This window comes from Solea solea, chromosome 12, assembly GCF_958295425.1.
Source record: "Solea solea chromosome 12, fSolSol10.1, whole genome shotgun sequence".
NCBI classification, from domain to species: Eukaryota; Metazoa; Chordata; class Actinopteri; order Pleuronectiformes; family Soleidae; genus Solea; species Solea solea.
The window spans coordinates 27,875,609-27,903,478 of record NC_081145.1 but is presented as its reverse complement, the minus strand read 5'-3'; the positions used below and the strand labels follow the sequence as shown (position 1 = coordinate 27,903,478).

General features: G+C 43.0%; 2 protein-coding genes across 6 annotated transcripts; both read right to left on the bottom strand.

Moving 5' to 3' along the window:
• Positions 1-231: 231 nt before the first annotated feature.
• On the bottom strand, positions 232-11,853 carry nox5 (NADPH oxidase, EF-hand calcium binding domain 5). Its single transcript, XM_058646145.1, has 17 exons — positions 11,084-11,853; positions 8,865-8,998; positions 8,634-8,784; positions 8,101-8,311; positions 7,104-7,341; positions 6,554-6,707; positions 6,274-6,446; positions 5,266-5,448; positions 5,027-5,159; positions 4,806-4,948; positions 3,944-4,144; positions 3,346-3,390; positions 3,151-3,275; positions 2,185-2,272; positions 1,994-2,093; positions 1,700-1,866; positions 232-1,111 (listed from the first exon to the last, which is right to left on the bottom strand). Exons 2-17 carry the CDS (start codon positions 8,982-8,984, stop codon positions 980-982), a joined length of 2,364 nt encoding a protein of 787 aa, XP_058502128.1. The 5' UTR covers positions 8,985-8,998; positions 11,084-11,853; the 3' UTR covers positions 232-979.
• Positions 11,854-12,103: 250 nt separating this feature from the next.
• LOC131470366 (protein fantom-like) lies at positions 12,104-26,285 on the bottom strand. Of its 5 annotated transcripts, none has more exons than XM_058646140.1 (22): positions 26,205-26,285; positions 25,264-25,344; positions 24,397-24,541; positions 23,760-24,104; positions 22,581-22,718; positions 21,869-21,965; positions 21,215-21,340; positions 21,042-21,115; positions 20,817-20,956; positions 20,360-20,466; positions 19,657-19,821; positions 19,427-19,544; positions 18,279-18,731; positions 16,992-17,182; positions 16,310-16,411; positions 15,982-16,038; positions 15,562-15,682; positions 15,199-15,287; positions 14,357-14,543; positions 14,132-14,216; positions 13,835-13,971; positions 12,104-13,414 (listed from the first exon to the last, which is right to left on the bottom strand). In XM_058646140.1, the coding sequence occupies exons 2-22, from the start codon at positions 25,334-25,336 to the stop codon at positions 13,227-13,229; spliced, it is 3,138 nt and encodes a 1,045-aa protein (XP_058502123.1). In that variant the 5' UTR covers positions 25,337-25,344; positions 26,205-26,285; the 3' UTR covers positions 12,104-13,226. The 5 variants fall into 5 exon arrangements, with proteins under 5 accessions (XP_058502123.1, XP_058502125.1, XP_058502126.1 ...); XM_058646142.1 differs by having other exon boundaries at positions 17,004-17,182; XM_058646143.1 differs by having other exon boundaries at positions 17,016-17,182.
• Between the last annotated feature and the right edge of the window lie 1,585 nt (positions 26,286-27,870).

Here is a 27,870-nt window from a genome sequence, read left to right as displayed (position 1 = left end):
GACACTCATATGTGTTACAAAAAACACAACTTTGGCAAAGAAAGAAGCAAATTAACAAAATAATGGACAAAAAAATCAATCAATGGAACAGACGCATAAAATTATATATACAGTATTAGTTTATATACAAAAGATAACAACATACAAGCCAAATAAATATACTAAGTTTAACATGGGACACTGTCATGTGTTTTTAAATGATCTATGATGAGCGTGACATTACTGAACAAACACAAGTCCTACATCACAAATGAAAATTGTTTGTCGTTTTCTGCTTCTCATTAATATCTGGGACAAACTCAATGGACTCAAAGACACACAAACAAACAAAACATATACATTAACAACACGTATGAGTTAAATAATAACGCGAGAAGCCAATGTGTGTGATTCATATTTGCCGTTTTATCTCTCCAATAGGAAACTGAAGTCTGTAAACCACTCACTCTCCCCACACCAAACTCCATAGAAAAAATCAGCAATTTTAGCTCATGGGGGGGGGGGGGGGAGACACACAGGAGCTGCTGCTCTACTGCTGCCCCGTGTGGTCACTTTGTGTCACTGAAGTAAATCTGAATGAAGGATTTCAAACACAGAAGTCATGAAAATAAGACATTTGAACTCAGTGATGGAGGAACAGTGGATCAACGACTCCTGTGTGCTGTCGGGCTGATGGGGTTTGGTGCAGGGGGAGATTGAGTGGTGTACAAAGCGACACAAATCTTTCAGATATTGTAGAAGGCATAGATTAAAACATTCTTTAAGTGACTAAACCTGTCTTTTCTTTGCCTCTTTCCCGCTGGCAGCCATATTTTTTGTCTCAGGAACTATCAGCTCACCTCAATAGCTTTGTACGAGGCGCATGGTTTTATTTTATTCATGACAAGACACGACAAAAGACAAACACGTGGCCTTACACAGGTTCATGATGTAAAACCTCAGCGGTGCATATATGAGATGACAGGTAACACACACATGGTCAGAAGTTCTCCTTGTAGAAGTTGAAGCTGAAGTGTTCACACTGAGCCTTGATGACTTTAGCCAGAGCCGGAGCGCCGCAGTAAAACACATGAACCTTCCCCTTATTCTCCTCTGACACTTTCTGAAACACCTGATACACACACACACACACACACACAGTGAGTTAGTGTGTGTAGTCTGAGGTGCCTTCAGTCTGAAATTCTTAAAACAAGGTTCAAGTTAGTTTATCTTAGACCTGGCTTAAAGTAAGTTTAACTTGGACATGGTTTAAATTGGGATTTATCGAGACCTGGTTTCATTTTATCCTAACAGACCTGGTTTACCTGAGGTTTATCTTTTACCTGCTTTGATTAGGTTTAACTCTAACTGGGGTTTATCTATCTCATTTAATACTAATCCAAAACAAATCTAAGTCAAGCTTCAGTTTAAATTAAACCTAATTTAAAGCAAGTAAAAGATAAACCTCAGGTAAACCAAGTCATAAAATCCAGATTTAAACCTAAACAGATAAACAGATCCAAGTTAAACTTATTTTAAACCAGGTCAAATTAAACCTCAGGTAAACCAGGTGTAATTTAAACCTTAATCTAGCCAGGTGTAGGTTAACCCTGATTTTTAAGTTAAACCTAACATAGATCAGGTCTAAATTAAACCTTAGTTAAAAACAAGGTTAAATGAATCCTAATTTAATCCAGGTCTAGACCTTCAGTGGACTCACCTTCCCCCACTCAGGTCGTCCAGGTTGGGTTCTGGTCCTGAGTCCAGTAATCGAGTCTCTCTTCTCCTTCTTGGCCAGGAGGTCAAGCGCCATCTGCAGGCCGATGGCCTTCATGTCGTTCTTACTGAGCGCTGATGTCATATACATGTGCATCTCCAGGAAGCGACCTGTGGAGACACAGGGATCAATGTGGATCTGAGCCCGCCCCCGCAACACTCTCTCTCTCTTTCTTCTCTAATGTCTCTACTCTCCCCCTCTCTTCTCTATTGTCTCGTCTCTCTCTCGCTCTCTCACCCTCCGGCTCCTCGTCGGCCTGGTCCATCTCTAGTTTGGTGAGTAAACTGACGAACCATTCAAACGACTTCTGGTCTCTGTTGATCCAGATGAAGTCGACCTGCGGGTTCCAGACAGACTCACGTTCACCAGTGTTTGTTCACCACAGTCAGCTGATCAGTGACCCCTGACCCCCTGCCCTCATGACTTACTTTGCGCAGCTTCATGTCGCTGTTGTCTTTGATGTTCTCACACCACGAGTAGTTACAGTTGGGACAGTTCTGCTTCCTGCGGCGGTACCTGCATCAAACACACACACACACACACACACACACAACAGACATATGAGCGCTATGTCTTAAAGGGACAGGAACACATATTTAGTGCAGACTAGACGAAACAGTTTGTGTGTGTTTGTGTGTGTTTGTGTCACCTTGTAAACCGCTCACTCTCCCACACCAAAGTCCATAGAGAAATCAGTGATTTAACATCACAGCACACAGGAGTTGATGATACACTGCTGCCTCCATCACTAAGTTCCAATGTGTTATTTCGTGACTTCAATGTTTGAAATCCTTTGATCAGATTTACTTCAGTGGCACAAACTGACCACACGAGGCAGCAGTGGACCAGCAGCTCCTGTGTCTCTACTGGCTAAAATAGCAGATTTTCTCTATGGACTTTGGTGTGGGAGAGTGAGCAGCTCACAAACTTCAGTTTGCTGTGGTCTTGTGACAAGATGAAGGCGCAAATATATTCCTAAAATATTAAAGACTTATACTGGCATAACGTTTAAGTCTGAGAAACTGTTGCTAAAACCTGTTTTTCCTCATGTTCCTCACATATCAGGAGTTCCCACACCTTGGGTGAATTCCCTCAAATTCAAGGACAGAATGTGCCGACACAGGTTAAGATGGAAGAGGTAACTTGTAAGAGCGTCTTCGTCCATGACGGCGTCCACTTTTATTGCAGCACACTCGGCATCTGTGCAAGTGATTGTCCTCGAGATCTTGGTCAAAGTCCAACTTAATTCTAATTTGTCTTTGGTGAGACAGAGATGTTGGGATTGTCATTGCCCAGACATCACGTCATCACCTCTCGTGATTATCGTACAGTATGTGTTGTCATTTGGCCTGGGAGATGTCGTTTGTCGTGTCTTTGTCGGTGTGAGGCCTCACCGGTACATGATGCTCTGCAGGATGGAAGCGAAGGGCGTGATCCCGATACCGGCGCCGATCAGGACGGCGTGCTCAGAGGTGAAGATCTGCCTCGTCGGGGTCCCGTACGGTCCGTCTACATAACACTGACACACAGCATACACACTTACAGAATCGTCATTGTCATCAACATCGTCGTCATGGTGTTCTTCGTACCTTGATGTAGCAGAACCTGTGGTTTTCTCCAAATATGGCGGGAACCTGCAGTTTGAGGAGAGAATCTGCTGAGTCGGCATGAGGTGATAACGAAAACTTTAAATAAATTTGGATTCATGAATAGGAGCAGACCTTTTGTCCATCCGTCCTCCATCATCATTTCATGTCAGTAAACTCACAGATACAGTGGAAACAGACGAAACTAACGTTACTAATGTTACAAGAAACTCATGACCTCCAGTGTTTTGGGGGCGGAGCTTTGACCAGAGGGGGTGGGATGTATTGATTGTATTTTGCTAAAGACATGTGACAATAGCAAAATTGAGATTTTAACATAATAATATTGTGTTTTGCAAAAACGTGCAACATTATTGCCGTAATAATTAAAAATCTTTATAATCTTAAAATGACTGTAAAATGCGCTGGAATCACCTAACCTTAATTTTTGGTCAAAAACCTTTTTTTTTTAGATCCATGTAGATCTGGAATTACTAGAATGATGCAGCCCCCCCTTGTGGCAGAGCATGACAGCACATGACATTTAAAATCGTGCATTGTCTCATCCCCACAGGTCGAGTGAAAGATGAGAAATACATACCTCCTTCAGGGGCGGAGCTTCTCCTCGCTCCGCCGGCCCCAGCTCGTCTGGAAGAGGCTCCACCGACCCCTGACCTCCACAGAGCGATGGCGGGGACGCGCTGCACTGCGAGCCGTTCTGCCGGTACATGGTCAGCTCGATGGCGTCGTCCTCGTTGGACGCCACAGCTTGGTCACAGTCTGTGGTGCTGAACAGCTCCTCCTGTGGAGAAGTGAGAGCGCTCCGTTATGTTGTAATAGCCATAGACGTCGTGTTCCAAGTTGTCGGGTGAGTTGGAATAGTCACCAGGCGCTGATCCAAGACCTTCGGAGGGAAGTCTGGACCTTTGAATTCAAAATGTAGCTTCTACATCTCACTTGAGGAGTTAATGGTCTCACTCATCACTAGTTCCAGCTCTTCTTCAATACAACATGACGCCAGTTATGTAAATTATGTAGCACAGCACGTGATGAGTGACAAGTGGACACCGGTGTGATTGACAGCTGCTATCGTCCAATGGGAGCCTGGTTATAAGTGACGCCTGCAAATAAAGTGTTTAAAAACGAACCTGGCGTCAGTCAAATCTCCAGGATTCAAAATCGGGGGTTTTTTTTGCAACCAGAAGACCGCGTCCATTTTATCATTTTATATACACACTTCTATTTTCATCACTGACTTTGTAGCAACAGCCGCTAATACGGCTAAAATGATGGGAATTTGATGTCCACCATCGTTGAGTGCACAACAAAACACCGGCAACAGAGAGGGAAAAATCTTCCCATAGGAACCACGCTATTTACCAACATTCAATCAAATGGTCACAGACAATAGTGCACTGATCCGTTGTTGAATTTCCTTCCACAGAGTCAGACGTGTTTGGTACCTGCGTGTTCAGCAGCTGCCTGTCGTTCCTCAGGCTGGTGGCCAGTTTCTTAGTACTGACGCCCTGACTCTCCGCTTGTCTGAAGTACTCATACAGTCGGTTGGTCCACTGACCCATGGAGCGGATGTGCAGCCACATTGTATCTGCAGGTCAAAGGTCACAGCAGTCATCAGGGACATGTGGGGGCACATGTTGCTGCTCTCAGTGTTGGAGATATTTACCTGTCTGCTCCGGAGCACTGCTGATGGTGAACGGGTGCCACTCGTACTTGGCGATCACAGGGATGTTGATGTAGACGTAGTCTCCTGGTTTGAAATGAAAAAACTGAGGACGTTTGATCACCAGGTGAGTCACCTGCACAGATACGCGTCAAAACACCGGTCATACTCAGGTCACGTTCCTCGGTTTGAGGTTTCATTTAAAAGAGGTTTAACAAAAGACTGAAGTTTGTTTTTGGCACCTTGGACGGCAGCAGGTTGACCTCCACAATGTAGAGACCACCCATTCGAGAGACTGCAATTCCCACAATCTTCTCTAGCAGGAAAACCAGACCCGGAACCAGGAACCACTTCCAGAAGTTTGCACAATGCACCACAAGCAGAGACCACACCCACACGTAGGACAGATGAGACCAGTAAAACACCTGCAGAAAGAAGAAAGCGTAAGAACCATCAAACATCTGCAGAAAGAAGAAAGAGTAAGAACCATCAAACATCTGCAAGAAGGAAGAACATGTGAGAACATTCAAACACCTGCAAGAAGAACATGTGAGAGCCATCAAACATCTACGGAAGGAAGAACATTTGAGAGCCATCAAACATCTACCGAAGGAAGAACATGTGAGAGCCATCAAACATCTGCAAGAAGGAAGAACATGGGAGAGCCATCAAACATCTACAGAAGGAAGAACATTTGAGAGCCATCAAACATCTACAGAAGGAAGAACATGTGAGAGCCATCAAACATCTGCAAGAAGGAAGAACATGTGAGAACCATCAAACACCTGCAAGAAGAACATGTGAGAGCCATCAAACATTAACAAAAGGAAGAACATGTGAGAGCCATCAAACATCTACAGAAGGAAGAACATGTGAGAGCCATCAAACATCTGCAAGAAGGAAGAACATGTGAGAACCATCAAACACCTGCAAGAAGAACATGTGAGAGCCATCAAACATTAACAAAAGGAAGAACATGTGAGAGCCATCAAACATCTCCAGAAGGAAGAACATGTGAAAGCCATCAAACATCTGCAAGAAGAACATGTGAGAGCCATCAAACATCTGCAAGAACAACATGTGAGAGCCATCAAACATCTGCAAGAAGAACATGTGAGAGCCATCAAACATCTACAGAAGGAAGAACATGTGAGAGCCATCAAACATCTGCAAGAAGAACATGTGAGAGCCATCAAACATCTGCAAGAAGAACATGTGAGAGCTGTCTGACGTAAAAACCTGTCTCTTACCTCAAAGTGTCCACTACGTCGTACAAACGTGCTGGAGCAGAGCACCATGAAGCAGATGAGGACCTGCAGAATGACTCCAGTCACAGAGGCCGTTCCCTTCACCCAGCCGATCCCTGGTCGAGTGGTGAGCAGATACTCCCACAAGCTGTAGTCGCTGTTCTCCGCCAGCTGGGCTGAAATGAAAGTGTGAGGAGAAGAACATTTTTCAGTGTGTGTGTGTGTGTGTGTTTCCAGCTCACTGTATGCGTGTGTGTTTGTGTGTGAATTAACGTGTGTGTACCAAAGTTGACGATGTGAGCGGTGGTGTGCACCAGTGTGAAGGAGAGGATGGCGTAACCAACGATCTGATGCAGCAAGATGTTCTGGTCCAGAGGTAAGACCCTCACCACCCATGTTGCCCTGAGCCACGTCAAACAGCGACGCAGCATCAGCACCTGCACACATACAACACACCATTGACAGTGAGTGGTAACATTCATTATCAGTTGAAGCAGCAATGACCAGGCCCTCGCACTCCTGCAAAATTTGGATGATGGCCTTTCTCCTGGGTTGCCATGGCTACTGTGGTACAGATAGTTGTTTGATTATACTGACCTACTACATATGCCTGTTGAAGATTTCAGGTTCAACAGGTTCCACAGGCTGACATTTTATCATATCTGAATTCTGAAGGGACTTCTTCTCATATAGACAAACCACCATTCACTCTCACACTCACACCTATGGTCAATTTAGAGTGTCCAATTTTCCCAGGCCCCAAATGTGCATCTTTTTGGACTGTGGGAGGAAACTGGAGAACCCCGAAAAAACCCACACACGGCACGTCGTACCATGACGAAGGTGCAGTTGAAGTTGAGACACTGTCCGCAGCCCTTGGCCACCATGAACCACGCCCCCCCGTAGTTGTGCTGAAGCATGGCTAAGATGAAGAGGACCATATTGATGCAAGTGTACATGCAGAGGAACAGCAGCTTCCGACTGTTGTTCTGCCAGTACACCCGGGTCAGGTACCGCGGAGTGTGATGCTTCTTCTGTTCCACGTCGGGAGGCTTCAACCAGTTAGCAGCACTGAAGAGGGAGGACAGAAGAGAGAGAATGAGAGGGAAAGGGAGAGAGATGTAAGCAATGGAGGCAGATTTGGGTACCCCAAACTGTTGCGGACACCCAATGTGACTTTGTGGGTAACAGTTAGGGATTTGACAAGTAGCCATACATGTACACTTTGTACATGCTTGGCTCTGCGGTACGAATCGGGTAGGTCATCGATATGAAATGGGGTGGTGACCCATGCATTACCCAACTGGATTGTGGGTCAAATTCTTCACTTTGTTCTTGCTGGATGAGCCAGAAGTTGAGAAACTCCCTAAAAGCAGCTGGCTAATCAATCATGCTAATATTCCATCACAAGCACTGGCCAATCAAATCACCCAATGCAAATACTTTGGCATAGGTACTAGCCAATTAAAATCCCACCAGGCACACATACTGGCACAGGCGCTAATCCGATCCTGATGTGTAAAATCTTCAGCACAGGCAAGTGTTAGCCAATTAAATCATGCTGAGCAAATAGTCCAGCACAGGAGTTCTCAGACAAGGCTGTTTTCCCCACGACTTGTATCTTCTTCAGTGTGCATCCAACAATGGTAGACAAAGTGGCTGTCACGTCGCCATGGTTTGAGCCACATTAGCATCTCTTGCTACCAATTCGGCCCTGAAAGACACTGCTCTGCGAACTTTAGAGGAAGACAGAATGAAAGAAAGGTGGTGGCGACCAAACACATAGCTAAAAGAGCGGAGATGATGACAGGAATGATGATGAAGTCTGACCTGATGGTGAGGTTCTCCATCACCTCTGGGAACGCCTCCAGCTCCGCTTTCAGCTCCTCGAAGGTGATGGCGCCACTGTTGTCTTTATCAGCCGACTCGAACAGCGCCAACGTCAGGTCATCCAGCTTCTCCTCCGGCAGAGAGATGGCGCTCTCACGCAGACAGGACTTCAGAACCGTTCTGAGTTCATCTGGATCGATAGAGCCGCTGCCTGTTTGACGCAGTTGTCGATAAAAAATAAGAAATAAAAGGTTTTGAATTAGCTTTTAATGAGCGAACAACAGGAGCAGAGGTCAAGGAGGTGTGGTCTGAGTGTCAAAAAAAAAAAAAGATCAAGATACAGAACAACGAGATAATGAAGATGAAAGAGCTGTAACGATTAATTGATGATCAATTAATCCAGGGTTCCCAGACCTTAGTTTGACATTTTTCAATGACTTTCCAGGACCAATTTCCTCAAATTCAAGGACCAAATGTTCTGTAAATCGAATAAGGCTACTTCCTATCAAAATGTTGAAAAGAAATGTACTGACCGTCCACATCGTACACCTGAAACAGGAACTTGAGTTTGTCTGTCTCGTCACCGTGGATGAGGAGGTCCAGAGCTTCCAGCAGCTCGTCCAGACTGATGGAGCAGCTGCCGTCCGAGTCAAAGAGAGCGAAGAAACGCTCTGCAAAGAAGGACTGCACACACACACACACACACACAGCAGAGGTCAGAGGTTAGCGCATCGAGCCGAGGCCCCGCTGTGTTGGTCACTCACCTCTTTGACCTTCAGGGCTGTTTTAAACTCTTCCAGGCTGATTTCTTTGTCATCCCCCGCGATGCTCTCAAACTGTTTGGTGACCCAGTCGAGCCAGCGAGCGTCCTCGTCCACGCTCATGGCGAGTGTCTCTACTGCGGCGAGACAGTGGACACCAGCAATCAACATGTTAAACATGTTTAACAGCGATCAACATGTTAAAGGGACAGTTCAGGCTGTCAGCATACCCTCAGTGACACGCGCATGATGTTTTATCTCACTGCTCCTGCTGAAAAGTGAAGCTTGTGAGCTGCTCACTCTCCCCTGCACCAAACTCCATGGAGAAAATCCGCAATTTTTACATCACAGCACACAGGAGTTGTTGATCCACTGCTGCCTCCATGTGCATATTTAAATGTGTTATTTTTGGACTTCCATATTGGAAGTCTTTCATTCACGTTGACCTCAGTGACACAAAGTGACCACACGAGGCAGCGGTAGACCAGCAGCTCCTGCGTCCATGCAAGCTTAAATCATTGATTTTCTCTATGGGCTTTGGTGTGGGAGAGGAACACGTTTACAAAGCTACGTTTCAGGTCAGAAAAGGCTCTAAAACAACAAGATGACAGCAGATGTCCGCTGAAACAGGCTTGGATTGTATTGTTTATACTGTTTTTCCTTCTGTCCTCTGGCAGAGAAGGGGACACACACACACAGACACGACTCAGCCATTACCACACATAATAAAACCTGAACCTTTAAACTAATCACATTTTCTATACACCTCAGTTTATCTCGTCTTATTTGTCCAAAATTACTCATCTAATTTGAACTCATCTCACCATCCATCATCTACGGCTTTATCCTCCACCAGAGGGTCACGGGGGGTGCTGTGCCAATCTCAGCTGACATAGGGCGATAGGCGGGGTCACACCCTGGACAGTTCGCCAGTCCATCGCAGGGCCACACACATAGAGACAAACGGTCAATTTAGAGTGTCCAATTTACCTATCCCCACATTGCATGTTTTTGGACTGTGGGAGGAAGCCGGAGAACCCGGAGAAAACCCACGCACACACGGGGAGAACATGCAAACTTCATGCAGAAAGACCCTTGTTCCAACTGGGGCTCAAACCCTGGTCTTCTTGCTGCAAGGCGAGAGTGCTAACCACTACACCAACCGTGTGGCCCCTCATCTCACCATATTTTGCTTTAATCGCGTTGTACCACATTTCTTCATATCTCAGCTTTTATTTTCTCCAGTCCCATCATGTACGAATATCTCATTTTAACTATTAAAGTTTTCTCTAATTTTGTCCTTGTGTTATCTTGGCACATTTACCTTCTCATATATCATATTTATCTCATCTTTTCTTGTTAAATGCCATTTGAACTGTTCTTGATTTTTATTCCCCCATCATATTTTAATGTAATCTCGTTCATGTTTCACTTTATCACATTTGATTTGCAGTATTTTCTTATTTTACATTATCTCACTATTCTTTCTTGTGGTTTTGGATTTCAGTTTATCATACTTCTAATCTTTTCTGTAAGATAAACCTTTTGTCATCTTGGCACATCTCATTTTAAAAGTTATCTAACCTCATTCATCTCTTTCTTTTTCCTTCTAATTTTTTACAATTCCTTAGGTCCCTTTGTGCGATTTTGTGTGTGTGTGTGTGTGTTTTTGTCTCAACCTTCATGAACAGCTGGAATCCATCCGTGGACGTCCCGCTGTATTCCTACAGCCGGACGTCCATTGATAGACTGCAGCATCGTGAAGGATGTTACCATGGAGATGTCAGACACAGAGAAGGGAAAACACATATACAAACAAACACACACACACACACACTCTGTGTCAGAGGAGACCACATTAAAATCTCTGTAAATAAACAAACAGTGACTTTACAGCAGATACGGTTTAATCAGCAGAGCTGCAGCTGTGTGTCAATCTTTCTGTTCAATAATAGACATTACTGATTGTTGTCAAATCACTAAATGTAAGGTTTTCAAACGCATTTTTGAAGAAAGGTTTGTTTCCTTTACACCAGACATGAAAAAGGAGGCGTTTAACTGAAACTTGACAAATCTGTTGACAGAGCTCCAGGGTTCTGTTTCCTGCTCAGAGTTTAGAAACAAGAAGAAATAAAGTTCACAGCTCATCACGACTTCTCAATAAACACAGGGATGAAGAGAATCAGACTGAGAGAGCGAGAGAAATCAGATCAGAGTTTTACCTGCTGCTGCAGTGACGTCTCCGTCCTCGTCTCAGTGTCCTGCCTGAGTAAGTCTGTGTGTCCTCACCTCCTCTTGTTCCTCCTCAGAGCTCCTGTCTGCGTCAGCTGGACATGACATCCAGGACTTCAGCGCTGTCACTCAGAGGCGTATCACAGCACTGTAGGGGCCCCAGGAATGAAGGGATCCAGGATCCAGGAGCCCCCCATACACACACACACACATCAAACCCTCATCCCAAACTAATGAATTACTTTAAAATGTGGAACACTGTCCATTCAAAACAGACATTAATCCCCCACCATCAACAAATCATACAAAAAAAAACAACCTTAACAAAAGGCTCAGCTGATAAAATCAACACCATATTACATGTGTGACAACCTTAAAGAATATGTCTGCCACTTTATTTCAATGCTAGACAGCTTTTTCTGACTGGAATCTTACGTTTGTGAACAATTTACTCTCCCACACCAAACTCCATTGAGAAAATCAGCGTTTTTAGCTCACGGGGGACACAGGAGCTGTCAGTCTATTGGTCCACTGCTGCCTCGTGTGGTCACTTTGTGTCACTGAGGTAAACCTGAACAAAGGATTTCAAACACTGAAGTGACAAAATAAGACATTTGGACTTGACGACAGTGAAACAACAACTCCTGTGTGCTGCTGTGTCCCTGTGATGTTAAAATCCCAGACTTTCTCTATGGGGTTTGGTGTGGGAGAGTTTCAGCAAACATAAATCATCTTTATGTGAAAATATGGTCTGAAAAAAAAGCCAAATACTAGACCCTGACTATCAAACCATTGTCTTTTATCCTGTATATGGCCGGATATAAATGTTACAATAACAATTCATTTCTGTATAATTTCGGCAAAAACATAAATTTAAACCAAATAACTTACAGCAATTCCCAGTAATTCTACTCCTATGATTTGTTTTTAATGTGAAATTCCATACAAAGTTCTTTAAAGTATTACATTTCATCAGCAGTAACTGTAAAGTAAAGGGTTAAATTGATTGATTATTGATTAGGTTACAGGTGTCACTACTGTCTCTTTATTGGAGCATTTTTAGTACAAAACATCACAGAAGGAGACGTCACATTTAAGGCACGTCAGTGATTCTCACCTTTACTCTCACACACACACACACACACACACACACTAAAGTCAGTGTCAACACGCCTGACATAAAAATAATGTCCTCAGTCTTCAGTGTAACTATAAAAAGGTAGAGTGTGTGGAACACAGTGACATCTAATGGGGAGACTGCAGACGGGAGGGCCTCCTCCGCTCACTGCTCCCTTTCCCGGGCTGCACCAGGGGGAACTACGGTGGCCTTCACATACCATAAAGATAGAAATGTCCTCGTGCGTTGAGCCGTCCGTCGGCGGAGGCTCCCGTAGATTCAGAAGTCATCATTTATATAAATTGGTCAAGCGGTAAAACGAGACGTTCTTCTTTGCTTCAGTCCATATTCCAGTATAGGCTAGTACTGAAGTTCTGCTGTCGTCTGTTACGGACTTTGAAGACGGCGTCACAGGAAGACGACTCAGGGACATAAACAGTCTTCTATAGAAAGTTATGGACATTACTCAAAATATAAACTCGCTATTGATCCCGACAAATAGACCTAGAATGTCTGCAACTCCGGATTCTTCCATTAAGTGTGACTCTAGCCTGAAGTGCACCTTGGTTGATGTCAAATTCAAGGACTTTCCAACACCAATTCCCTCAAATTCAAGGACCAAATGTGCTTAAGAGAGGTGCGAGAGTGGAGGACAACTTGTAAGAGTGTCTTCGTCCATGAGATCTGGACAAGTGATTGTCCTTTTTTGGGTCAATCTTTGTCTTTTGATCTTGGACACGTTTCATTTCCCAGACATCACGTCGTCATTTGCTCTCTCTTGTCTTAAATTTACTCGCTCGTTGTTCTGCAGGGTGGAGAGAGGGACAGTGGACAGTGTCCACAACACTGCTAGTGATTATGACTCCATGTTTGTCCTGCGTAGGCCTAGTCTACGTACATCAAGCAACGCAGGGCATGAAACAGTAGGTGGCGTCGTAACAAACGAGGACATTTACCTAAATATCGACTAAGTAACTTCTTTCTGGCACATTATGTTCACGTGTGTTCACGTGTGTTCACGTGTGTTCACGCATGTTCATGTGTGTCCTTGTCTCCTCACGTCGCGTTGATGGAAGCAGGAAGGAGGCTGAAGCTGCTTCCTGGTCCAGGTCCTGGTCCCCCATTATAGCCTGCAGAGCCTCCAGTCCCTCCACAGACACGGTCAGACTGCCGACCACCTCACTGCTGTCCAGCACGTCCACAACTGCGGGACACGCACACACACACACACAGTCTGGTTTCCATGACTTCAGAGGACATTACATTGACTTACATTCATTTCCTTTCAATGTCTTCACATTAATATGGAATAATTTAGGTTCCAGGGACTTGATTTTTGTCCCCATAAGGACGACAAGACAAGATGTCCCAACTTATACCTTTTTTCACAAGATGTCATGTCCCCACTTTCACAAGATGTCCTCACTTTCACTAAATGTCCCTATTGTCACAAGATGTCCCCACAAAAGTTGTCAGGAATGAGGTCAAATTTGCGATATATCTGAATGGACCTTGTGTGTGTGTGCGTGTGTGTGTGTGCGTGTGTGTGTGTGCGTGTGTGTGCGCGTGTGTGTGTGCATGCGTGTGTGCGTGTGTGTGTGTGTGTGTGTGTGTGTGCACAGACCGTTCAGTCTGGTCTCCATCAGATCCTTTCGTCTCTCCAGGATTTCGGGGATCCTCAGGAAGGCCACGCCCATGTCCTCACACTCCCTGTCCTGCTCTTCTTCCTCTGGAGGTTCACTCACCACGGTGAACCTGATCCTGATGAGGAGACGACATGAGACGGTGAGACCTGAACGTCCCTCCAGACGTATTCAAAGAAACTTTATTCATATTCGCAAAAAGACGTTGTGGGATGAATGTCAGAATGTTTGGAACTTCTCCATCATCTCACCGTCTCAACGACATGCATTTCCCTCACCTTTCCATCTGAGGGCGTCGTCCCCGTAGGACGTCTCTCAGCAGCCGCCGTCTCGCCGCGTTGTTCTCGGCGTCCACTGGAATGACTGAAGGACAACGGGCAAACACGCCGAGATTTAGTTATTTATTCATTCATCGATTCGTCACATTTCTCAACATGTCCACCTCCTGTGCGAGCCCTGTTGTTACCATGGTAACGAAGAACCCGGGGGATCCGGACTCGTACCTTTGCTGTAGTTGAAGTTGATGCTCCGCCCCTGGGCGGGCTTGGGCAGAGACAGGGGCGTCTCCTCTGTGGGCAGGTCCAGCAGAGAATACTCCACGAACAGACGCACCACGTTGGCGTCCCGGACCACGCGAGACTCCGCCCTCAGACTCAGAGACACCACCTCCACACGCACTCGCTCTGACGCCTGTAAGAAAGAAAAAAGAAAAAACAGCACAGAATCTGAGATTAAAGTCAGAATTCTGAGATTTAAAGTCCGAGAAAAAACTCAGAATTCAAGATTAAAGTCAGAATTCTCAGATTACAATTTAAGATTAGAGTCAGAATAGAATTCACGATTAAAATCAGAATTCAAGATTAAAGTCAAAATTTTGAGATTAGAATTCAAGATTAATGTCCGAATTCTGAGGGGGAAAAAAATCTGAATTCGGACTTTTGTCCTCGGAAATCTGACTTTAATCTCATAATACACTGTAAATATGATCCGTATGACATGCTTAACTTTTCACAGAGCTAATACGTGGATTATTGCTTATTTTTATGTGTGTTAGAAACAAATAAGTTGCCAATAAATTCTGCTACAACACAAATAATTAGGCTGAAAACTTTCAGGCCTGGTTGGTTTGACGATAAGAAATAAATAATGAACCTGTTTGGCGGCTGGGATTCAGAAACTCGAAAAAAAAAATCGAACGGAAGACAAATAAACACCTTCACAAATCAGTGCACAATGTAAACATGTTTCCAGAGCTGCAGATCAATTCTCCCTGCAGCTCAGTCTTCTGTTCTCTTTCCTTCCTGCACAGAGAGAAGGTAAACAGACGGCGGGCGGTTTCACCCACCTTCCTCCCCGCGGCCTGACCGTGAACGATGCAGTCATCGCTGTCCGACTGAGTGGATTCTCTGCGATGCTGCGTGGCCGCCTCCACGTCTGCACGGAAATCAGATAAATAATAAAAGTGTTAAACAGGAAACACGGTCCCAGCGTGTGTTTGTTCACTGAGAAATTTACAAAGACTTGAACGCCTGTGTTTGTGCGCTGGCTCTCACAGGACCTGCCGTCGTTAACATTTATGAACTCTCCAACATCTAATATTTACGCCCTCCTCAGCGATGAAGACGCCGCCGCCGCACTGTTTACCAAAAACACTACAAAATATTCAGTTGCATGTGAATCGCGGTCGATAGTTTTGCTGTTATTTGACCTTCGCTGATTTCCTCAGAAACATCAGAGTCGGACTGGCAGACGTTGGGGACGAGCTGCCCCGCCGAGACGAGAGACTCGTCTTCATCGTCCTCTTTCTTTGCAGGAGCTGGAGTCAGAACCTGCACACACACACAAACACAAACACACAAAGTTGTTTTTGTATCTTTAGTGGAAACAAATCAGTGTAACATTAACCCTTAACCTAAACCTAATTCTAACCCTGAAAAAGAAACTAAAAAAAGTTGTCGAAATGTCCCCACAAAGAGATAAATATCTATATAATCTATAATCCACAACAATTAAAGCTTTTTTTAATGTAAACAAATATGAGTTCCACTGAAGAGCGACAGAGGTTACACACTGGAGCTTTAAAAATGACAAAAAAACAAAACAAATTTGGAGCCGTTTTATTTTGTACCTTCATCACAGGAGCCGACGTTTGATCTCTGAGGCCTGACCGACGCGTGTCCTGAACCTGACAGACAAACAAGAGTGAAAATCAACTGAATTATGAGATTAAAGTCAGAGTTCAAGATTAAAGTCAGAATTCTGAGGGGGGAAAAAAAACTGAATTCTAAAATTTAAGTCAGAATTCTGAAAAAAAGTCAGAGTTCTTAATTTATTAATTAAAATGTCGATATCTGCCCTGGCGTATCGATTATTGCATGAGATGATAATATTTTCACACCCACCACTAAAGTCTACAGACAACAGCACAGTTAAAAGTGTGAGAGTGTGAAACTCACCAGCTCGGCCGCAGGCGTGGGACTGACAAACTTGACCTTTTTGGCAAAGACTGCGTCCCTCGCTTGTGTCTCTTGCTTTAGTTTGGGCAGCGGAGGCAGAGCCTGATAAAAAAGAGAGGCGTGTTAAATATAACAATATTAGTGGTTTGCTTACAAAACAGTGTAAGTAAGTAAAGTTTATTTATAAAGCACTTTTCACAGATAAAAAAAGTATTGTATAATCATGAATAAACCACTACAGCAATGAAAATAAGAGTAGAAGGGCCAAGTGCAAAAATACATTTAAAAAGAAAGAAAAAAGGAAAATAAAACAGCATGAATTCTGAGATTAAAATCAGAATTTCTGAGATTAATGTCAGAATTCTGAGATTTAAGTGTGAGAAAAAAAAGACAAAAGTCTGACTTTATTGCCTAGATATATGGTCACATGCTGCTACAACACAAACAATTAGGCCTAGAAAAGTCTTATTAAGTGACCTTTTTTTTTTAAATATAGAAGTTTGTCAATACCATGTATTATCTTAACTTTACCATGTATATCAAGTGTATTTCACTCATTTTATTCAACATGAAAAATATGATGAGGATCAATGCAGCAGCCTTTCAAAGTAGAAGAAGTCATCACAGACACCTCATCACGATTTATAGAAACTAAAGTGCAGTCAGTGTTGGAGGCCGGTACCTGTGCTGGTACCTGTGCTGGTACCTGTGCCGGGACCTGTGCCGGGACCTGTGCTTGTGTGTTCACAGCAGAGCTGATGAAACCTCCAGGCTTCTTCAGATCCTCGTCTCTCAACCCGTGGCTGGGTTCTGTGGTGGGATTACTGACTCTCATCCAGTAATCCAGCGAGCCCACAGTCCCCAACTCTGCACCTGAACCCGACGATGGTGGAAAAAAACATGTTTTTTTATTAACGATTCTCAGCCTCGGGAAACTCCTCCTTTGTTTCTGTTGACATCTGGTTCATATCGCCTCACGTCTGTTTCCAGGTTGTTTTTGTGTTTGTGGAAAAAAAAAACAGCCTTTAAATTTTTCACTGTTAAAAAACCACAGAGGGAAAAACCTGTGGGTTAAGAGTCTTGTTGACTCTGAGGGTTCAGACCTGCAGCCTCTGCTTTTATTTTACTTTTCTGAGATTAAGTTCTAGAAATACTTCCACAGACAGTTGTTGATTTTTTTTGTGGGCGATACCAAAAGCTCAAGTATCTACTGATACCGATATTAGTCCAATACAGTCATTTTAGACCATTTATGAACGACACATTTGTGCTGAGGCATTTCAAAGACATCATTCTCCACCTGTGTAGGTCAGGACAACATTTAAAATTAAAATGGTAATTTGACAGACTTTTTGGCTACTGTGCCAAAGACTGTGTTCAGCCCTACTTATAAACACAACACTTTCCATTGAAGAAGAGCTAAAAATGAGTGCTTAATTAATTATTGAATGAATCATCTACTACAGGACTGTTCAATTACACAACTACAGAAAGTCAGAATTCAAGTTAAAAATCACAATTCTGAAAAAAAAGTTCTGAGAAAAGAGTCAGAATTCTGAGATTTAAATCAGAATTTCGGAGAAAAAAAAACACAATTCTGAGATTAAAGTTTAAGAAAAAAGTCAGAATTCTGAGATTAAAGTCAGAGTTCTGAGAAAAGAGTCAGAGTTCTGAGATTTAAGTCAGAGTTCTGAGAAAAAATGGCAGTAGACCGTACGTATTGTCATCTTGACAAAATGTATTTTAATTAATTGCTCTGCTACAAACACAATATTTTCTATTGAAGAAGAGCAAGTTCTTTGACTTTTAAGCTTCTAATATGTAAATAACATGTGGTTTATTTGCTCCACATAACAAATAAATCTTTAAAACTGAATAAGTTTGGTTTGTGGACAAGGGGAGACATTTGAGAACATCATTAATTCGTGGTTTGGGAAACAGTGATGAAGATTTTTATCATCTCACTCACCGACCAGCTGTATCTTGCCGTGGACCTTCTCGTCCTGCTTGAGCAGCTGCTGCAGTGGGAGTCGTCCACTCGCCAGCGTCCTCCAGTCCGTCCCCAGCGCCTGGTGCAGCTCGACGGTGACAGACTCTCTGCCGAGGTAGTCGCGGAAGCGACGGTCCGCGCTCACCACGTATTTGGACGTGTAGCCATAGCTGGGCCTGTGGCCCGTCACCACTGGCGTGGAGTGCAGCTTAGACAGATAGAAGCAGTAGGTGCAGAAGGTGTAGGGCTCGTCATCCCCCAGAGCCTCCAAGAGAGACGGAGACAGCGAGGCGCTGACGATCTGAAGCTCCACGAGGTTCTGTCCAGGCTCAAGGTGAATCGCTTCATCAGACTCGTCAGACTCAACCTCGTCTGCGACGTCTGGTCTGTAGATGTGTGTTTTGGGGCTGTAGGCGAGTTCCCTGAGCTGAGCTGAAGAGCAGCAGGGAAATCAAGTTCAGAGGAGACGGAAGACAACAATAATAAGTGTTTCACAAATTCTCTACGTCGGGACAATGTTGTCACACACACGATAGACTTGAATTAGTTGTAAAGGCTATAATCAGTAGCCAATAAATGCCAAAACAACACAATAACACCTGGTGTGCAAAGACCGTAAAGATTTATTGGATGTCGTCTTCCGGTTTGAAAAGTAAAGCCTAGGAATAAGGACAGCAGTCGGTGTCTCTATGGGAAAATAAGCTTGTACTTCTCACTTCATTAATACAAGTTCACGGTCTCAATCACTAGTTTCAGCTCCTTCTCAATAGAACATGATTCACTTTTGTAAACTAACTAACTACAAATGTTTGCTGCTCACCCAATAAAAGCTACACCTTCTACACCATATTACTAAAATGTTCTTCACATCCCGCTGCACCAAAGCCCAGAGAGAAAATCAGTGATCACACAGGATGTTGTTGATCCACTGCTGCCTCCATCAGAAAGTTCAAAGGTCTTATTTAAAATCTTTTCATACAGATTTACCCCAGTGACACAAAGTGACCACACGAGGCAGCAGTAGACCAGCAGCTCCTGTGTCCCTTTGAGCTAAAATCACACATTTTCTCTTTGGACTTTGGTGCAGGAGAGTTACAATGGCTGGGATGGCTGGGAATATCTCTCACCCTCCAGTTTCTTGATCTTTGCCATGCTGGCGTCGAGCAGCTGAGTCTGACGCTCCAGCTTCTGCTCGTAACTCGCTCTGTCGATTTCCATCTTCTGCTGCACTGCCTCCAGCTCCGCCTGGTGGCATACAAGTGTATTACTGGACAGATGTCAGCTGACAAGACACAGGGCAGACACACTGGAGATTAAAAATAGGAAATCCAGCACATAATCAGTGACGTTAACGAACCTTGTAGTCGTTGCTGATTTTGTTCTCCGTGCTCAGCAGGTGTCTGGTCTTCTCCAGCTCCAGGATGGTTTCTGCGTGAGCGGCCTGAAGCTCTTGGACGCTCCCTTTTTCCTCCACCTGCTCCAGGAAGCTCAGGTCACGTCTCTCCTTGCGCGGCTCACTCTCCTTTGAAGAAAAACATCACAACTCATTTGACGTTTCAGATGAACAACAACCAGGAGAACATGTGTGAAAAACACTTTTGAAACCAAAGAACCAGGCTTCAACTGGACAAAAAAATAAAGAAATAAAAGGGATAGGTAGTTCTTTAGTCTATGTTTGCTGCTTTAACTCAATGTTAGACAGACTTCACCAAAGTCCATAGAGAAAATCAGTGATTTTAGCTCGCAGGGACACAGGAGCTGCTGGTCTACTGCTGCCTCGTGTGGCCAGTTTGTGACACTGAGGTCAATCTGACTGAAGGATTTCAAACCCTGAAGTCACAAAATAACACATTTCAATTTATTAATTGAGGAAAAAGTAGATCAACAACTCCTGTGTACTGTGGTGTAAAATTATTGATTTTCTCCATGGAGTTTGGTGTGGGAGACACAACCAGCATATGGAGTTAAAAACATTGAGTATTTTCAATCGTGTCAGGGATATGAATGAATGAATGAATGAATGAATGAATGAATGAATGACTGTCACACAGGCGGCTCACCCTGCTGTGGAGTTTCAAACCATCCCTCAGCTCGTCCATTTCCTGCTTCTGCTCCAGAAACTGACTGTGAAGCTTCTTGTTTTCTTCTGCGAGTTTCTCGTGCGTCTCTTTAATAAAACACACAATAATCTTCACTTCAGTCATTAAACAAATGCAACATTTATCACACAATTGAGATTAAAAAAACAAAAACATTAATATCAGGGCCGGAGCCACAAATAGCAGGGGCCATAACGGCCCCCTAAGGTGAAAACAGAGGTGAAATTGAGTTCCACCGAATTTCGCGAAATTGGGTGGGAAGATGTTAAATACCAAGACGAACGAAAACTCATTCATTCATCCAAACTCTTATTTTGCGTTCTTTTTCTTCTTCTTCTTCTCCACATAATTTCCAGCAGGCTGTACACTGAGAGGTGCAACGCTGCCCTCTAAAAACAGGTGAACGAAGCCAACGCACCCCGCTCTGCCTTGAGCTTCTGGAGGATTAGATTCTTGTCGTCGAGGTCGGCCTTCAGCGCCGTCTCCAGCTGAACGATCTGTAACTTCAGCTGCTGCTCCTGGCTCTGCCATTTCTGCTGCTGAGAGACGTCAAAGATGCTGGAGACACATGAGGACACGATGGTGAGGAATTAAAGGTTCACTCTGCGTTAGAAAGATCTGTTTGTGTGCAGGGACCTCTCACCTGTCCAGCAGTTTGTTATAGTTCTCCTTCAGCTGATCTCGCTCCTGCTCCACTGCACTCAACTGCTGCGGCAGCTGCTCAGAGACAACAATGGACAACAGAGGACATGAGGAGACTCATCTCATCAACAGAGGACATGAGGAGACTCATCTCATCAACAGTGCAGCACTCACCAGCTCTAACTTGTTGTTGTAGACGTGCAGCCTGTTCTCCAGGTCTCCGCTCTTGAGCTTCTCGTGTTTGAGTTGCTCAGAAAGTTCGTCCAGCTTCTGTATCGCTGCCTTCAGTGTCTGCTTATGCTAAAACACAAAGGATTTTTTATTATTTAATTTCGCAGTGGTTTTTATCCGTGTATCGCAGCTGAAGAACAGTTCTCCTCACACTGTCTTACCCGGTTTCTTGGACACTTAAAGTGTGTGTAATGATTGGATTTAGATACGATTACATCAGTGACATCAGTTCTTATGTTCCATTAATGAAGCTTTTGGGCTGAAAGTTTTAGTTAAAACTTTCAGGTGTCGACTCATGGTTGTATCTTCTCCTCAAAGACATTTTCTAATGTCAAATTCAAGCACTTTAAAGCGTAAGTATTAAGCTTTTCCAGCACCTTTCAAGCTATTTCAAGCATTTTTAAGACGTTATTCCAAAATTCAACCCTGAAAATGCACTAAAAACGCAGTCAAGATGTTTCCTCACGGCAATATGACAACACATTTATTTTTACCCCAAAAACATTGCACTTTTCTTTTTGTACCTAATAATACAGATGAATCACGTAAAACATTAATACTGTGGGTGATATGTGCTGCAGCTGTAATTCCTCTCACCTCCTGTAGTTGACCCTCCAGCACAGTGACAGCGTTGGACTTCTCCGTGAGCTGCTTCTGCAGTTTGATCTGCGTCACGTTGTTGTTGACGTGCGACCTGAGAGGGAACACGAGTGTTTGTTTACACAGTGGACGTCTGTGTGTGTGTGTGTGTGTGTGTGGGCTCAGTGTGCAGTAAAGACACGGATCAATAGTTCTCATATTCAGAAATGCTCAGACTCCACTCCACACTTCAGGTGCAGGAGGAAAAAACACTCCAAAACACTCCAGCCGCAGTGTTTCCACACTCAGTGATTCATTAGTGAGAGGAATGAAAAATGTAACAATGTTTTCACACGTCGTAAAAAATCGGGGTGTTTTGACATTTTGTTACGGCCGTCTAAATGAACTCGGAGTGACTCCAAATTTTCACTGCACATTTACTCGAGTCCTCCCCAAGTATTGGGTTAGCGAGGTTAGTTAAAAGTTAGTTTTTTTAATTTTGAGACATAAATAATGGGAAGTTATAGCCTTTTGTAATCACTAAAATATACACTGTAAAACGCAATTTAGGAACAAATAACAAAACTTTTTTATTGTATATACATAAATTATACATACATTTACTAACTCTACTTTAATAATAACCTGATGTTCTGTAGGTGGCACATGATTGGTCCATAAACCTGTGCAGACACCTTCTGCTCAGCTGAGTGACCAGATATCACGTTACCTGAGCTTGTTGATCTGTTGCGCCTGCTGAAGTCTGTCTTCGTATTCGGCCTGCGTCGCCCTCAGCTCCTCCCTCAGCTGCTCTAGCTCCGCCTCCATCTCCTCCATGTGGCTCTGCTGAGACTCGATGATGTTCTCCCTGGAACAGAAACAAGAGTCAGACTCCTCCTCCTGATATCTGGAAAACACATGCACGACTGTGCTGCCTCTTATTTTATTTTAACTATGTACTGTTTTTATTACTTTACGTACGTTGACTTTTAAGGTTTTATGTTTTTATGCTGGTGAGCCGAAGGAAAATTTCCACCTGGGTGGACAATAAAGTTGTATTCCATTCTATTCTAACCTTTTCTATGTTAATTGTACATCTATTACCACATGGTGGCAGCAGCACTATTTAATTTGTGGACTACACATGTGTTTGCAGATGCTTTGAAATGGTCATTGAATGCATCGCTAAGCTTTACGCACTCATGCACAAATCCAGCAGCGATTTCTGCCTCATTTAATGTCATGGAGTCTTTCAGGGTTGTTTTTGTTTATTAACCATAACACAGGGGTTCCCACACCTTGGTTGACATCAAATTCGAGGATTTTTCAAGGACCAATTCCCTCAAATTCAAGGACCAAATGTGCTGACACAGCTTAAGACAGGAGGGCAACTTGTAAGAGCATCTTCGTCCACGATGGCTTTGTCCACTTTTAGTGATTTGCATCATGCTCTGCGTCTGGATAAGTGATTGTTCTTTTTGGGAACTTGGTCGTTGGTGAGACAGAAATCTTTGATCTTTGATAATTTTCATTTCCCAGACATCACGTCGTCATTCGCTCTCTTGTCTTAACTTGACTCGCTCGTTGTTCTGCATGGACTCTCGCGTCAACGGCAGAGAGAGAGAGAGACAGTGGACAGTGTCCACAACACCGCTAGTAACTATGACTCCACGTTTGTCCTGCTGCATAGGCATAGTCTAAGTACATCAAGCAATGTAGGGCACGAAACAGCAGGTGGCGTAACAAGGGAGACATTTACCTAAATACCAACTTTCAAGGACCCATGTATATTTGATTTTCAAAAAACCTGAAAAGGCCTTGAAATGCATTTTTCCTTCTTCAAATTCAGCCATTTTGTTTGTGAAGGACAGGCTCATGAATGTAGTGGACGACTGTGTGCAGGACTCACAGGTTACGTGTCCTGGCCCTCGCCTCCTCCAGAAGGCCCGGTCGTGTGTGGGACGGAGACGGAGAATCGTCTCTCCTCTTCAATCCAGAGTTGACTCGCGGCTGGACGCGTTTGTACTGACGCAGCCTGCCACTCTGCGAGTTCATCAACTGCTGCTTGGCCACCAGGAGGCGCTGTTTCAGCCCCTCGTTCTCCGTCTGGAGCCCTCGCACCTTCTCCTGGAGCTCCTCCAACATCATCTCCATCTCCACGTTCCGAGCCCTGGAGACCGCCTGGGCTCCTCCCGCCGCCAGCTGCTCCATGCGGCCGCGGTCCTTCACCAGCTTCATCAGCTTGGTGCCGAGCCTGAAGGGTGGAGGAGGAGGAATCAGTGGTAAAGGTTGGAGTTAACTGGAGGTTAAAGAAGACCTGCATGAAGTTCAGTTTACCTGTGTGTGAAGTAGGAAGTGTTTAAAAACAGTTTAGCAACTAAACACTCAATCAATAATAATAAAATAAATGTAGAATGCCCACATTATTGTTAAAATATAAACATATTCATTTTTTTTTTCAATTTCTGGAGATAACATTTGAGGAAAATCTCAATTTTGATGACACTTCTGTGTGGGTGGGTGGTTGAGGTGTTTGTCCGTCTCACTTCTTGATCTTGTCCTCCTGTTTGTTGACGTGTTGTTTAAAGAGCAGGGACTCTTCATAGAGACGCAGGAACCGGTCCTCCAGCTCCTCCCTGGACATCTGAGAGACATCTGGCCTCGCTCGAGCATGTTGATGAACAGACATGTCTGCCAACAGCAACAAAACACACACATTTTCTCATTTAATGACGTGTCATACAGTATATTAGAGTGAATCTGAAGTTTGTGTTGGTTTGTAATAAAGCGTTCTCTCCTGCACCAAAGAGAGAAAATCTGAGATTTTACACCACAGTACACAGGAGTTGTTGATCCACTGCTGTCTCCATTAGTAAATTCAAATGTGCTATTTTGTGACTTCAGTGTTTGAAATCCTGCGTCACATTTACCTCAGGGACACAAACTAACCACACGAGGCAGCAGTAGACCAGCAGCTCCTGCGTCCACACGTGCTAAAAACACCATTTTTTCTATGGGCTTTGGTGCAGGACAGTAAAAGGCTGGTTCTCAGCACTTAATATATTAATATTCACATAATATAAGTAAGTTTCCATACAGTAGTGAACTTATTAAACACGTATGCTATTGGTTTCCAGAGTGTACCAACATTATTGTGTTAGAATATGACGACACAGACTAATAATACACGACCCAGCCACTTTATTAGGTACAAACATTTCTAAAAAAAACATATGGGTTCTTGTTGCCACGTGCTAAAATAATTTTAAAGAAAATCAACGATAGAGTAACTCAAAGAACCACTCATTATAATCAATTGGAACCTTGAAGTAGTTGGGATACCACTTTATTAGGTACACTGGACACTTAATATAGTGGCTGGTGAGTGTAGTAGTTACACATGCAGGACTGACCTTGTAAAACACCTTCGAGTCGAGACACGTCATCTGCTGCTGTCTCTGCTGCTGTATCAGGTTGACCTGACATTTTGGAATCTGGAAATAACGAGGTCTTTCATTAAACACCCAGAAGACACAGTCACGTCGTGCAAAACGGTTTAGATACTCCTAAATGGTCAGGAATGTGACCCAAGAATTGGTAAGCCCAAGCCCTATTTGAAAACACATTCATTCAAATTAATTTCACTATGGGGACAAAAAAAGACGTGGGCTAGAACAATAATATGAACTGTTTGTTGAATGTGTGTTTCTTCTAATGAATTCGGCAATCGTGTTGATTCTTAATATCTTTTCGTTGTATTATAATTTACAAAGCTTCTCCTCATACCATAGTTATAAGTATGTATGAACAAATAGGAGTAATACGAGGCGGTGCGGTTCAGCAATTTAAAATGTCACAAAACAACGCACTGCTTGGTGTGTTCAATATACGCCGAATTGTACATGTCAATAGTTACTCTTTGGTTATGTAGTTATTTCTCTAAAATATAAACACGTTACTTTACTCTGTTTAGTGAACATAAAAATCTGAGAGATTTTGAACGGAGTCTGGCGAAGAAGCCTCTTCGTGAAATAACGTTATTATATTTACGTCGTATGAAGTGACATGTTGAGTATATGTAAAAAAATATAATATAAATGTAAAGGAAAAAAACAGGAGACGTAAACATCGCCGAGCTTTTGAATGTGTTGTTTTCTATCGCGTTCAAATTTCAAACTATTGGTGACGTTCGTTAGCAAGCGCTAGCTAACGCGCTAGCTCCGCCTCAAAATAACTACAACAACGTTTTACAGCAGTGGTGTAAAACCGTGTTATCGTGGCAACAAGGGAAATGTCACGAATTTAAAAACATGTGCCCTTAAAATGGCGTATAAAGTACGAACACGAAACTTACACCGCTTTATTAATAACTCCTTAAATCAGGCTTCTCTGCTCCATCGCGTTGTTAGGATACACACACAAGCGCGAATGCGCGCTGTGACTTGTGGGAAATGTAGTTTTGTTTCAGCTGAGCTCTTCAGGCTGAAGTCAGAGCTTCAAAGAACCTCAGAAATTTGAGTTCTCTACCAATCATATTTAATTTACAGCTGTAAAATTAAGATTCAATCCTTTCTTTATTTTATGTTAAAATATAGTAATTTACATCTTTTTTAATATTTTTTATATGTATATATATATATATATAAAAAAATTCAAATTCAAATCAAAAGAATTTCAAGGACCCATGTCTATTTCAAGTTATTTTCAAAAACCTTCAAGGGCCTTGAATCTTTTCCAAACACCAAACACTTTCAAGGATTTCAAGGACCCATGTCAATTTCAAGTTATTTTCAAAAACCTTCAAGGGCCTTGATTCTTTTCCAAACACCAAAAACTTTCAAGGATTTCAAGGACCCATGTCAATTTCAGGTGATTTCCAAAAACCTGAAAGGGTGTTGATTTCTTTTTTAATTCACAAACTTTTTATGATTTCAATGACCCATATACGGGTGATTTTACTTTTAATGATTTCAATGACAAATATAAGGGTGGTTTTCAAAACCTTTTTCCCCCAAATTCATTAATTCATTCATTCATTCAAATCAAAATCAGAATCGCAGTCACGGTGAGAAAAACCTGAGTGAGTCCCATGTGTCTCCCTGATGTTGCCACTAGGGGGCAGTTTGTGAACACGTGTGCAGGCACAGACGCTGAACATGCTTGGAAACACGCACATATGTTATAAAATAAAAACTCTAACGTTCATCTGTATTTACACTGTAAATACAGTGGTGTAACCATGACAACAGTTGGGGCTGGATATTTTGTTAACCATTCCACATTCCACAAACTTTTAATGATTTCAAGGACCCATGTCGATTTCAAGTGATTTTCTAGAACCTTCAAGGGTGTTGATTTTTTTTAATTCACAAACTTTTAATGATTCCAATAACCCACATAATTGTGATTTTCAAAAGCTTTCAAGGGCCTTGAATTTTTTATTCAAACACAAAACCTTTCAAGAATTTCAAGGACCCATGTCTAAGGTGATTTTTATAAACTTTCACGGGCCTTGAATTGTTTTTTCAAATCCAAAAAATGTCAAGGATTTCAAAGACCCATGTCTATTTCAGCTGATTTTCAAAAACCTTCAAAGACCTTGACCTTTTTTTCAAATGCAAAAACCTTCAAGGATTTCAAGGACCCATGTCTATTTCAGGTAATTTTCAAAACCTTTCAAGGGCCTTACATTTTTTCTCAAAAGCAAAAACCCATGTCTTTTTCAGGTGATAATAGCCTTCTTTGTTTAAAAAAAATGCAATAACTTTCAAGGATTTGAAGGACCCGTGTCTATTTTAGGTGATTTTCAAAAACGTTCAAGGGCCTTGAATTTTTTTTCAAATTCACAAACTTTTAAAGATTTCAATGACCCATATAAGGGCGATTTTCAAAAACCTTTCAAGGGCCTTGACCTTTTTTTTTCAAATGCAAAAACTTTCAAGGATTTCAAGGACCCGAGGTAACCATGTCTAATATTAACCTAGGTCGTTTAAGGTGTTATAGGACATGAGGACCAGACA

Coding starts and splice junctions, on each gene's coding strand:
- nox5 (XM_058646145.1), bottom strand. CDS start 8,984: ATGAGCGTGGACGAGGACGCTCGCTGGCTCGACTGGGTCACCAAACAG. Junction 4,145..4,805: donor GGCAGCTGCTGAACACGCAG/GTACCAAACACG, acceptor ACTTCTCCACAG/GAGGAGCTGTTCAGCACCAC. Junction 2,094..2,184: donor GCGACATGAAGCTGCGCAAA/GTAAGTCATGAG, acceptor TGGAACCCGCAG/GTCGACTTCATCTGGATCAA.
- LOC131470366 (XM_058646140.1), bottom strand. CDS start 25,336: ATGTCAGGTCAACCTGATACAGCAGCAGAGACAGCAGCAGATGACGTG. Junction 21,966..22,580: donor CAACAGATCAACAAGCTCAG/GTAACGTGATAT, acceptor GTTCCCTCTCAG/GTCGCACGTCAACAACAACG. Junction 19,545..19,656: donor AAATCAGCAACGACTACAAG/GTTCGTTAACGT, acceptor GTATGCCACCAG/GCGGAGCTGGAGGCAGTGCA.